This window comes from Cyprinodon tularosa, unplaced genomic scaffold (genome assembly GCF_016077235.1).
Source record: "Cyprinodon tularosa strain WSP-4 unplaced genomic scaffold, ASM1607723v1 ctg698, whole genome shotgun sequence".
NCBI lineage: Eukaryota > Metazoa > Chordata > Actinopteri > Cyprinodontiformes > Cyprinodontidae > Cyprinodon > Cyprinodon tularosa.
This window is the reverse complement of record NW_024039449.1, coordinates 551,493-565,073: the sequence shown is the minus strand read 5'-3', so window position 1 is coordinate 565,073 and position 13,581 is coordinate 551,493. Positions and strand designations below refer to the sequence as shown.

At 38.3% G+C, this 13,581-nt stretch overlaps 1 protein-coding gene across 3 annotated transcripts in view; it reads left to right on the top strand.

Annotated features, from left to right (window-relative positions):
• Positions 1 to 13,581, top strand: part of gria1a (glutamate receptor, ionotropic, AMPA 1a) — a 152,513-nt gene that overhangs the window by 38,599 nt on the left and 100,333 nt on the right. For all 3 annotated transcript variants that reach the window (XM_038268207.1, XM_038268205.1, XM_038268208.1), the window contains exons 3-5: positions 4,019 to 4,072; positions 10,840 to 10,998; positions 12,370 to 12,537. In XM_038268207.1, the coding sequence (XP_038124135.1) occupies positions 4,019 to 4,072; positions 10,840 to 10,998; positions 12,370 to 12,537 (381 nt within the window). The remainder of the gene's footprint in view (positions 1 to 4,018; positions 4,073 to 10,839; positions 10,999 to 12,369; positions 12,538 to 13,581) is intronic.

The following is a 13,581-nucleotide window of genomic DNA, read 5'->3' as shown; positions in this document are numbered from 1 at the left end:
AAAGCCAAAAAGTGACCTTTTCTGTATTAAATGAACTCTGAGTGACTCTTCATATTTGCATGAATGATTAAAGGAAACTACAGCCAAAGCCTTTCCGTGTGACAGTCCGCTGTAGCAGAGCTGTGTTCTGTGTTTTGTTACTGGCATGGACTCTGACTCCCCTTTGTGTGTCTTCGGTCTTCCTTGCTTGAGGCCTGGCCACAGGACTTGCCAATGTGCTGGTGTCACCATTAATAACAAATGCCACCTTCTGTCGTGACCTACAGGATCATTAGCACCCCCCAGAGCCCCACCCCCCCTCACAAACACAAAGAGACCAGAATGCAAAACAAAAATGCTTCATATTGTTTATTGAATTCTACATTACTTGAAATTATTGTTTTTTTTAAATGCCCTTCATAAGAAAATACATATATATTAAAACATTTACAAACAAAACACTCTTAATTTTTCAAATGTATTGCAAATATCACTGATGCACTGGAAAAACGATCTAGAAAGAAGTAAAAATGTCATAAATTAAGTGTATTTAGCCTTACTTTGAGTAGGTAAATGAGGTGGTTTGTGAATGTAAAGAGTATTTTTACTTTGACTTTACTTGAAATAAGACAATGCAATTGTGTTTTCTTATTTTAAATGTAAATTGTCTTGCTCCATTGGCAAAATGTCTCTTTTTGCCTCCTCAATCCAAGAGCAAATGTATTTATTTAAAGAAAAAAATGACTTATATTTCCCAGTGTGTAAAGTTAAACAAAATTCGGAGATGTCACTCATGTATTATTCTCAAGGATTTGCTACTAGCTATTGACGCCGGGTCAAGATGTATTTAATACCCACAGAAAGCTACATACTATTCATATTCAGTGCACTGGCTGATAATTACCTTGTTACGGCTTGTTCACAAGCCTTGTAAGCAAAGGCCAGGTGATGCATTTTTAAATATTCATAAGTGTTCCTTAAACTCCGTCCCAATGATGAGAAGGCAGGAGCTCCTTTTATCAGCAGCCTAAAGGCCAAACGCACCATTTGCATCCGACTCTACAGACTCTCATCCCTCTTTATTTTCATTCATACCAGCTGCATGAGATCAAGTATTCACTCTATCTCAAATATTTCTAGCTCAAACAAGCAGCAAATGTAAATCTGGTCTCTGGTTTTCAATGTTTTGTCATTAGTTTGCCAATGGGATGAGATAGTTTGCCAATGGGATGAGTATTTTTCCTCTTAAAATAAGATAATTAGATAATATGTGCTTGAAATAAGACAATGCAATTGTGTTTTCTTATTTTAAATGTAAATTGTCTTGTTCCATTGGCAAAGTGTCTCTTTTACCTCCTCAATCCAAGAACAAATGCACTTATTTTAAGAAAAAATTAATTATCTAGATTTCTATTTTTTTCCAGTGTTCAACAGCATATTGTCTTATCTTAACTCATTCCATTGGCATTCTATTTCATTTACCTTCTCAAATTAAGGGAAAATACACTTAATTTAAGACATTTTTAACTTTTTTCTAGGTTGTTTTTCCAGTGCAAATGGCAAAGCACTTCCCTTCAACTTCCAGCCACTGGAGTGATTCCCTCTGACTCCACTCTTTCACTGAATTACCGAGAGATATTGCTTCTCTTTTTTAGTACAAGGATTGTTGTTTAAAAATGAATTGTAGGGGACCAGTCACACTGCAAAAAATGATCTAGAAATAAGTAAAAATTTCATAAATCCAGTGTATTTACCCTTCATTTTAGTAGGTAAATAAGATGAGCTGCCTATGGAATTAGTATTTTTACTCTTAAAATAAGATAATTAGATAATATGTGCTTGTAAGAAGACAATACAGTTGCTTTTTCTTATTTTAAATATAAAATGTCTTGTTCCATTGTCCAAGTGTCTCAATTCAAGAAAAAATGCATTCATTTATTTGAAGAAAATATGACTTTGTTAGATATAAAACTTTTTGCAGTGCAAGGAAAGTGGCGAAATTTTAAATGGCTACTCTGCACAAACGATCTAGAAATAAGTTTTAAAAAATTTAATTAAGTGTATTTACCCTTAATTTGAATAGGTAAATACGATTATTTGCCAATGGAATGAGTATTTTTACTCTTAAAATAAGATAATTAGATAATATGCACTTGAAATAAGGCAATATAATTGTTTTCTCTTATTTTAAATGTAAATTGTCTTGTTCCATTTGCAACTTGTTCCACTTTAGTCCTCAGTTCAAGAAAAAATGCACTTATTTTAAGGAGAAAATACTTACTTAGACCTAATTTTTTGCAGTGCAAACACTGCAAGAAATCTAAATCTAGATAAGTCATTTTTTCTTAAAATAAGTGCATTTTTTCTTGAACTGAGGACTTAAGTGGAACAAGTTGCAAATGGAACAAGACAATTTACACTTATCTTATTTCAAGTGCATATTATAGATGCATTATAGATATTAAGAGTAAAATTACTCATTCCATTGGCAAACTTTCTCATTTACCTACTCAAATTAAGGGTGAATACACTCAATTAAGGAAATTTTTACTTACTTCTAGATCATTTTTGCAGTGAAGAAAGTGGGGAAATTTTAAACGGCTACTACTGTATTTGCCCCTTAAATATTGTGATCAAAAATATATTGAAAAAAATGGAAAATACTGGATGCAGTTAGGGTATACTGGATGTGCAGTGAAGCCTTTATTTTTCAAAATTACACAGAACTTCAGAAACATTCAGAAACATTCAGGTTCTGTTGGTATTTCCCAGGATAGCTCAGATGAACAGTGCAGACTAGTACTAGCAGCAGACATGTTGGTCTGTCAGGCTGTTTGGTATAAAAACGGATGTTATCTAATGAATTGAATTGAATTGTCAATGTGAGGTCTAAGAGAGAAATAAACAAATGGACAGAGAACCACCTGAATTAATGCGGTTTACAGTCCCCATCTACGCTCCCCAGGTTATATCTGAGAGAAAATGGGTGAAGAAAGAGAAAACCATAGTGTGAATAATAAAGAAAGCATTACTGTATATATAAGGAGAATTTTAAATTTTATCCTGCTTTTAGCTACATTTGTAGGCATCTTAGAAAATCGATCAAATCAAAAAATATAAACTAGTCTACATTTCCTTAGTAGATGTAGACTTAGATTTTATTTAGTCATTTTGTACACACAAGTGTAGACAAAAAGAATTTCAGTTCTTTTCTACAGTTCCAACATTCAGGTGTTTTTTTGTTTTGTTTTTTTATAAACCATTTTATATAACATAATCAGTCTAATGGCAGCGGAGAATAAGCTGTTCTGGAATCTGCTGGCTCCTGCATCGGATGCTGTGAAGTCTCTTCCCAGAGGGCAGCAGGGAGAACAGTCCATGGTGGGGGGGTGGGGGGTCACTGAATGAGGGATTGTATTTGAGTCAATGAGTCGATGCAATCAACCGGTTTTCCTTGGATAGAAAACTGAATCAATTTGACTGTATGATCTGGTGAACTGTAAAGTGCCTTGAGATGAAATGTGTTTTGAATTTGGCACTATATAAATAAAATAAACTGAATTGATGATGTCACAGGCTCGGGACACACATAGTATATGTTATCGGTTATGTTTCTTTATCTATATATAGATCTATGCTTCAAATTTTGTCCTTTAACTTGCATAAATTAAGTTATCAGAATAAATATGCAAGTTGTAATAAAAAAAACAAAAACTGCATTAATGACATGATTTGGCACTTCCAATATAAACAACATTAAGGTAAATAATAATGAGGAAAAAATATTAGGGAATATTCGATGTTCCTCACTGTGTGTATATATTATATTTAAAGAAGTAAAATGGTTAACGATATTTAGCCCTGCCCCCTTTTAAGAATACAAATAATTTGCATCCTGTTTTCAAATACTTGAGTTCTAAATAACGTAGTTTCTTCTCTCTGGTCTCCTTGTTCCTCTGACTGATAGCCTCTTTTTTAAAGCTCAAACCTCCCAATTTTTACAACCGGCATTTGATTTTTCTCACTCTCTGTCTTGCAGATTGTCGAACAAGGAAAGAACGCGAAGAGCTATCACTACATCCTGGCCAACCTGGTAAGAAATTGCCATGACAGAGCAGCTCCTTTATCTCAAAAGAATCCCACACACTTTTTCCATATACTTCATACTTCTATTGAATCTGGATTGCCCATAAATCGAGCTTTTTAAAGTCTTCCTGACTCTCGACGCTTTATCGCCACTTTAATAGACTCGTGCACACAGGATAAATTAGGGTGGAACTATCTGCTTTTACATCTTCTCATTCCATTTTCCACTTCAGCCATCCTTTCTCTGACACAGCAGCAGAAAACCGCCGCAGTAGACTAAAGCACAGGGTGATCTGTGATGGCGGGAGGGAGGAATCTGTGCAGACATACACTATATTGCCAAAAGTATTTGCTCACCTGCCTTGACTCACATATGAGCTTAAGTGACATCCCGTTCCTAATCCATAGGGTTCAATATGACGTCGGTCCACCCTTTGCAGCTAGAACAGCTTCAACTCTTCTGGGAAGGCTGTCCACAAGGTTTAGGAGTGTGTTTATGGGAATTTTTGACCATTCTTCCAGAAGCGCATTTGTGAGGTCGCACACTGATGTTGGACGAGAAGGCCTGGCTCTCAGTCTCCGCTCTAATTCATCCCAAAGGTGTTCTATCGGGTTGAGGTCAGGACTCTGTGCAGGCCAGTCAAGTTCATCCACACCAGACTCTGTCATCCATGTCTTTATGGACCTTGCTTTGTGCACTGGTGCACAGTCATGTTGGAAGAGGAAGGGGCCAGCTCCAAACTGTTCCCACAAAGTTGGGAGCATGGAATTGTCCAAAATGTCTTGGTATGCTGAAGCATTCAGAGTTCCTTTCCTTGGAACTAAGGGGCCAAGCCCAGCTCCTGAAAAACAACCCCACACCATAATCCCCCCTCCAACAAACTTTACACTTGGCACAATGCAGTCAGACAAGTACCGTTCTCCTGGCAACCGCCAAACCCAGACCCGTCCATCAGATTGCCAGATGGAGAAGCGCGATTCGTCACTCCAGAGAACGCGTCTCCACTGCTCTAGAGTCCAGTGGCGGCGTGCTTTACACCACCGCATCCGACGCTTTGCATTGCACTTGGTGATGTATGGCTTGGATGCAGCTGCTCGACCATGGAAACCCATTCCATGAAGCTCTCTGCGCACTGTTCTTGAGCTAATCTGAAGGCCACATGAAGTTTGGAGGTCTGTAGTGATTGACTCTGCAGAAAGTTGGCGACCTCTTCGCACTATGCGCGTCAGCATCCGCTGACCCCGCTCCGTCAGTTTACGTGGCCTACCTCTTCGTGGCTGAGTTGCTGTCGTTCCCAAACACTTCCATTTTCTTATAATACAGCTGACAGTTGACTGTGGAATATTTAGGAGCGAGGAAATTTCACGACTGGATTTGTTGCACAGGTGGCATCCTATCACAGTTCCACGCTGGAATTCACTGAGCTCCTGAGAGCGACCCATTCTTTCACAAATGTTTGTAAAAACAGTCTGCATGCCTAGGTGCTTGAATTTATACACCTGTGGCCATGGAAGTGATTGGAACACCTGATTCCAATAATTTGGATGGGTGAGCAAATACTTTTGGCAATATAGTGTAGCTTGACAGAAAAGGGTCAGGCGGCCCGGCTTTATCTATCAGCTCCCTCTTTTGTTTTCCTGCCATTTTCTCCGTGCAAATAGCATTTAGACATGTACGGTGCAGTAAATGCAGCAAAGTGAAGGCGAAACTGACAGCTGTGGCTGTAACAACATTAATATGCAGCATCTAGCTCTGACAATTTCTCACCGCCCGGGTTTTAGATTGCTTCAATCACTCTTGTTTGGCCAGTTTGCCAGATTTGATTTTAAATGATAAGGCTTGGACAGCAGGAAAGTGGCCGAAGTGGTTAATAATGGGCCCATTAAAGGTCTGCTTTAAAAAAAGGAAAATACTTCAACAAAATACCTTTTTTTTCTGTCCTTTCTCCCAACAGGATAGGAGATTACTTTAACCGTTTTACAGTATATGTAGGAAACAAACCTTCATGTCCAACATTAGCAAAGGCTGGTTTCTATAGTAACCTCTTCAGCTCACTCTTACTTTAATTGATTCATGGAATAAAGAAACGATGCAAATCTTTCTAAGCCCCTCATACGTACCTGACGACTTTCAAAGACGGTGATGACAAAAGGACGCAGACACTCAGTAAACAAGCAGACCTTCTGATTATAAATAGCTTACAGTGGTTCCATGTGTTTGCATCGCTGGCGACAGCTTTAAAATAGATCCATCTTTACTGTTGCATAATAATAAAACAAAGAAAAAGATTTAAAAATTATTTGTTTGGATGAAAATTCCTGGTATCAAAACTTTGAGGACCCACCCCTCCCAACAGCATCCCAGAAAGGGATACATTTTACCCCAATAAGAACCAAAGACACCTGGCTCACTTTAAAATGTAAAAAAAAAAAAATATTGGTTCTGGAAATATAAAATAAGTATATATGAATTTCTCTATGATTCTTTATAATTATTCAGCATAAATTTCTGTCTTTATGCTGATGATATCTCACTAACAGGAAAGGGTCGCTCACACTGAGCCTGGTTCTGCTGGAGGTTTCTTCCTGTTGAAAGGGAGTTTTTCCTCTCCACTGTCGCTACAAGCATGCTTAGTGTGAGGGATTGCCTTCGACTTGATGCAATCAGCTGGTTTTCCTTAGATAGAAAACTTTCAATCAATCTGACTGACGTTGCTGTGAAGTTAATAGCAGCGATGGCAAAAGTACTCACTTTCCGTACTTGAGTAAAAGTACAGATACTTGTGTTAAAAAATACTCTGGTAAAAGTGGAAGTACTGATTAAACTTCTTTACTCAAGTAAAAGTAACAAAGTACAGGCTTGTAAATTTACTTAAAGTATAAAAGTAAAAGTAGAAACCACTTTTTTCATGCCGTTGCCTACATTTTAAATGGATGTCTGCCAATAGGACTAGATCTCCGTTGTGTTCATTTCCAATCATCTCGTCGTCCATGCTACTATGCTAACGCCACCGCCACCAAGCTGCAATGATTTGCCGCCAATGAATACCGCCGAATCTGTCGATTCATCTTGTAGTGGTGCGTCAAATGCAACGTAGATTCCCATCCAATTAGATTGAATTTGGTATTGAAGACGTGAAAAATAACGGTAACTCCATTGAAATGATTCAAAAATGCAAAAATGTAAGGAGTAGGAGTAAAAAGTTGCCATAAAAATAAGTAGTAAAGTAAAAATATCAGAAAAATCTACTTGAGTACAGTAACAAAGTATTTGTACTTCGTTACTTCCCATCTCTGGTTAATAGACATGCGAGTTCATGTCGTAGTCTACTGGTGTTTGCAATGCTTTAGGCGCCCTCTTCCAAGCCATCAGTTTTCCATGAGGCATTACAGCACGGTTGAGACTTATTTCGTAGCAGCATCAACATCTGGGATTTCATTATCATAATCTACTGGGATTTGGTCTTTTTGGATTGTTGTTGTTGTTAGCTGGACTTAATAAGGCCAAGGTGTCCCATTTTGTTGCAGTTAACCCTGTCCTTCCTAAAGCTTTTTCATTGCTTTACCATTGATGTAAATTAGCTTTAGATGAATTCAGCTAAAAAAAAAAAAAACTGTTTATCATATTATATTTGTAAACCAAGAAATCTGAATGCCACATAAATTATTTATTAATTATTTGGACTTTTTTGGAAACCTCCATTTAAAGTGTTGTTGTTTGCCTATCTTAAAGATATATATATATATATATATATACATATACAGGTGCTGGTCATAAAATTAGAATATCATGAAAAAGTAGATTGATTTCTGTAATTCCATTTAAAAAGTGAAACTTGTATATTATATTCATACATTACATACAAACTCATATATTTCAGATGTTTATTTTGTTTAATTTTGATGATTACAAATGACAACAAATGAAAATCTCAAATTCATCATATCAGAAAATTAGAATATTACTGAAGACCAATAAAAACAAAGGATTTATAGAAATGTTGGCCAACTGAAAAGTATGAACATGAAAAGTATGAGCATGTACAGCACTCAGTATTTAGTTGGGCCTCCTTTGGCCTGTATTACTGCAGCAATGCGGCGTGGCATGGAGTCGATCAGTCTGTGGCACTGCTCAGGTGTTATGATAGCCCAGGTTGCTCTAATAGTGGCTTTTAGCTCTTCTGAATTGTTGGGTCTGGTGTATTGCATCTTCTTCTTCACAATACCCCATAGATTTTCTATGGGGTTAAGGTCAGGAGAGTTTGCTGGCCAATTAAGAACAGGGATACCATGGTCCTTCAACCAGGTACTGGTAGCTTTGGCACTGTGTGCAGGTGCCAAGTCCTGTTGGAAAATGAAATCTGCATCTCCAAAAAGTTGGTCAGCTGCAGGAAGCATGAAGTGCTCTAAAACTTCCTGGTATGTGGCTGCGTTGACCCTGGACCTCAGAAAACACAATGGACCAACACCAGCAGATGACATGGCACCCCAAACCATCACTGACTGTGGAAACTTTACACTGGACTTCAAGCAACGTGGATGAAGTGCCTCTCTTCTTTTCCTCCAGACTCTGGGACCTTGATTTCCAAAGGAAATGCAAAATTTACTTTCATCAGAGAACATGACTTTGGACCACTCACCAGCAGTCCAGTCCTGTTTCTCTGTAGCCCAGGCAAGACGCTTCTGACGCTGTCTGTGGTTCAAGAGTGGCTTGACACAAGGAATGCGACAGCAGAAACCCATGTCTTTCATACGTCTGTGTGTGGTGGTTCTTGAAGCACTCACTCCAGCTGCAGTCCACTCTTTGTGAATCTCCCCCACATTTTTGAAGGGGTTTTGTTTCACAATCCTCTCCAGGGTGCGGTTATCTCTCTTGCTTGTACACTTTTTTCGACCACATCTTTTCCTTCCCTTCGCCTCTCTATTAATGTGCTTGGACACTGAGCTCTGTGAACAGCCAGCCTCTTTAGCGATGACCTTTTGTGTCTTGCCCTCCTTGTGCAAGGTGTCGATGGTCGTCTTTTGGACAACTGTCAAGTCAGCAGTCTTCCCCATGATTGTGTAGCCTATAGAACTAGACTGAAAGACCATTTAAAGGCTTTTGCAGGTGGTTTGAGTTAATTAGCTGATTAGAGTGTGGCACCAGGGGCCATCAATTTTGAACCTTTTCACAATATTCTAATTTTCTGATATGATGAATTTGAGATTTTCATTTGTTGTCATTTGTAATCATCAAAATTAAACAAAATAAACATCTGAAATATATGAGTTTGTATGTAATGTATGAATATAATATACAAGTTTCACTTTTTAAATGGAATTACTGAAATCAATCCACTTTTTCATGATATTCTAATTTTATGACCAGCACCTGTATATATATATATATATATATTTTTTTTTTTTTTTTTTTTTTTGTTTAGCCTGTCTGAAAATGAAAGAGGAGAAAATATGAAAAAAGGATATTTTTAGGCAGGCATGGAGCATAAAGAGAACCAAACATCATGAAACAATGTGGGAACAAAGAAGAAAAAGAAATCACCGAACACTTAGACAGATGCTTGGCAAGACGCAATGCGAGGAAGTACCTTTTTTTCCTTTTCATCTGGTAAAACTCTGCTTTTATAAATCACAGAGAATCTCCCACCCGTTCACGTTCCCATTTGTCCGCCTCTTCCTCTCCCTTCAGTGACAGGCCACCTGCTGAGCCGCTGAAGCTGTCTGTATTATTCTATCTTTCTCCTTCTACAGAAAAAATTAAGAAATACCAGTCAGGGTAAAAAAGAAAAAGAAAAACATGAGCAGAGATACTACATTTCCTGCTAATCTCTTCTTTCTCTGTTCTTGGTTGCGTAAAGCTTGAGCTGTATTTTACCCTGAATCCTGTAAGATTTTGATCCTTTCATTTTTAACCGTGACCTATGAGGACTTAGGCTGTCACAGATTACCTCAGGACTACTTCTGCTTGAAATTAGTTTTCTTATTCTCCTTTTTCCACACATTCTGTCCTTCAAACAGACTTCAGAATCAATAAAGTCTGTTTTGTATAACAAATTCTAAGGTATTCGCACTAAACCTTAGATATCGAAATGAACTTAATTGATCTCACTGTGGAGAAATTTACAGGTTACATCAGCTCAAATAGTAAAGGAAGAAAAAGGTGGATGTATATAAATATAGTCTATGCAGTGCATCCACATATGACAGCTTTTTATTTTATTTTTAAATAGTAGGATCATTATACAGGGTTATCATTGCACTATGTTCAGAGTTATTAGCATTTTAACCTATAATTTCAGTCTATTTATTTAATAGTTTCTTTTAAATTGTATTATTGATCTATTGTAAATCGATCAGAGCGTCTTGGAAATACTCTTGTTTATAATTCCAAAAAAGTGAAAAATACAATCCGCTGGACTTTGTTTCCACTTGTTTAAGGATTAAAAACTGTTGGCCTGCAACTGTTTTTCAATTCAAAAGCATGTCTAAGAAATCCCACTTAAATCAAATAAATGTTAGTTTACAAATTTTATAATCCAACGTTGTGAGCGCATCGGAATGAGCTGGAGCCGAGCGAAATTCTCACTCCTGCCTTTGAATTGAAAACCGCTCTGCACTCCACCATATTTGTTTCGCTCCACATGCTCTGCCCCGGGTGCTGCACAATGGCAGCCCGCTGCTCCCCAAATGGATTAATCAAAATGCAGAGAACGAATTACCCCATTGTGGGACAATAAAGGGATTTACATTTACGTGTGTTGCTGTCTGGTGAAGGGTTTCCTTGACATCGACCTGACGGACCTGAGGAAAGGCGGCGCCAACATCACTGGCTTTCAGCTTGTTAACAACTCCGAGCCGAGTGTGAGCCGCATCGTGCAGCAGTGGATGGAGTTTGACAACAAAGACTCCAAAGTGCCCAAAACTGGACTCAAAGTAGGTTTTGCCTTTTTTATTATTATTTTGTTATTATTATTAAAATGTCCCCCCTTTCCTTGATGGGAACTTGGCTGGTCCCCTACAATTCATTTTTAAACATTAATATTTCTACTAAAATATTATTTCTGTCAGGATTTGTGGACATTAAGATCTAAAGAGAAGTATCATCTCCTGGTCAGACCCTTAATTCAGTATAAGGGTGGAGTCAGAGTAACAAAATATGCAAGAGGGGTTCACTGCAGTGGCTGGAAGTTGTAGGGGGTTTTGCTGGGAATTGGAAGGAAGGGACATTTTGAATGGCTGCTACTGCAAGAGAACGCATAGAAGGAGCATGAACTCATGGTTGTGTCAGAACACAAAACATGTTAAAAATGCACCTAGAGGGTAGTTTACTTGAGTGTAAATATAACTGCTCTCTTCAGTAATTATTACACACATGTACTTTTGATAGAATTCTGACTTCATAGCGAAAAAAGGTAACATCACACAAGGATATGACAAGGCAACTTTACTGTTCTTTGCTTAGCCTTCCTATTACCTGATGTATGCAATGCCCTCTCTCTCTCTCTCTTAGCCTAAATGAATTGTAAACATCATCAGGAGGTGAAAAACACTCCTTCTAATTTATTTTGTTTGTTTTTTATGTGTTTTTTCTCTAACTTAACAAAAAAAGAAAACAATACAACAACACAGACCTAGCTAAATCTCAGCTGCCACTCAGAAGCAACATCAGTGCAGCATAGCTGTACAAAAATTAGGTTTTTGATCTGCTGATCATTGTGAAAATCAGCTACTGGCTGATTTTACAGTGCATCTCCAGCCCATTGTTTGGCTATGACTGGTGTTTTGTCAGATGTGTGTACTTCGTCACACCAGCACACCCATAGTCAATACACATGGACGTCAGATTTGCGTTTATCTCTTTAGTTTTGTACAAAAAAAAAGCAATTTAAGGTCAGATTGACATACACTTCAAAATAAAACCAAAAAGTAAGCAATGAAATAGTTTTTTTGTACATGACTAAAGAGATACACGCCCACTGAAGTAGTTTAAAGTGCGTTTTTCGTACAAAATTAAGGGGATAAATTAAAGGGATAAACGTGTGTTGACTGTTGGTATGCTGGTCTGACGGAACACTGGCATAAAAAGATTAGTGAATGTTCTAAATATGTATTCCCAGATTTATCAGAATGTATCTGTATGTATCTTGTATTTGGTCAATAATTTTTTATGTAAGCTCAGCGAGCTAAAATAGCATGACAATAGAAAGGTTTCATGTGTGGAACAAATAGCTCATCCATTTTGCCACCTTGGCTCCTTTTACTTCTGTGTTAATCTTGTTGTTTGTTTGGAATATCTGTCTGCAGTACATGGGCGCACTAACGTACGACGGGGTGAAAGTCATGTCCACAGCCTTCCAGAATCTAAGGAGACAGAGGATAGACATCTCTCGTCGCGGCAACGCCGGAGAGTGTCTCGCCAACCCACCAGCCCCTTGGGGACAGGGCATAGACATCCAGAGAGCCTTGCAGCAGGTCTGCACTCATCCACAGAGACAAAACACTCCACACACAAAAAAATATAAAGCACACGCACACACGGCCATAGATATCCCAACTCTGCATGGACGAATACCGGAATCTTTGACTGGCACTTTGGCTAACAGCTCCTGAGCCGGGGCTAGCTGAACAAATTAGGTCTCATTCTGTCGCGTAAAGTTCACATTAAGTCATAGGAGAAATCCCCGGTATCAAATGTGACATCACGGCTAGTAAACAAAACCCACAGGCAATATTACTCAGCTGTGATCATCATGAGATATGACAAGAACAATTGAGTTTAGAAATGCAATATTTGGCCTTGGGAATAGTAATGGTGGCGTGGCTCTGAGGCTACTCCATTTCTTGGGGTCAGGAGACACTTGGCATGAGAATTACTCTCTCTATATTTATAATAATACATTTACAGCATTAGAATATATGTAGACACAAAAAAGATGGGGTTTTCCCACATAGATGTAAATAAATAGCATGTGCGCATGCGTGCAGCCCAAGGCGCTTTCTGCAGAGGCTGTGCAGAGTCATTCTAGCCATCTGCCTGCGGACAGACTGGAGATTGAAGCTCCTGTTCGCTCAATTAATTCCATCTCCAAGCCTAGACAAACACACAGCATTGTACACATACATGCCCACCGTCTGTCGTTCACCTCCACAGGGACAGCCAGAAAATTCAACAAAAGAGTGCTATACAAACATATGGAAGCTATTGTAACGCATTACAAATGTGTTTTACGACATTGCTTACAAAGCCATCAAGCAGAGACGTTATGAAGTCATGGCTCTTTTAAAAGCATACAGTCAAAATGTCCCCTCTTTCTTTAATGGGCCATCGGCTGGTCCCCTTAGATTCCTTTTTTAAACATCAGTCTTTGTACTAAAATATTCTTTCGGTCAGGATTTGTGGACATTAAGATCTAAAGAGAAGCGTCTTCTGGTTAGACCCTGTTATTAAATGAAAGGGTGGTAAAAAAATATGTTGGGTTCATGGAGAGGATTTTGCTGGGAGTTGCAGGGAAGTTG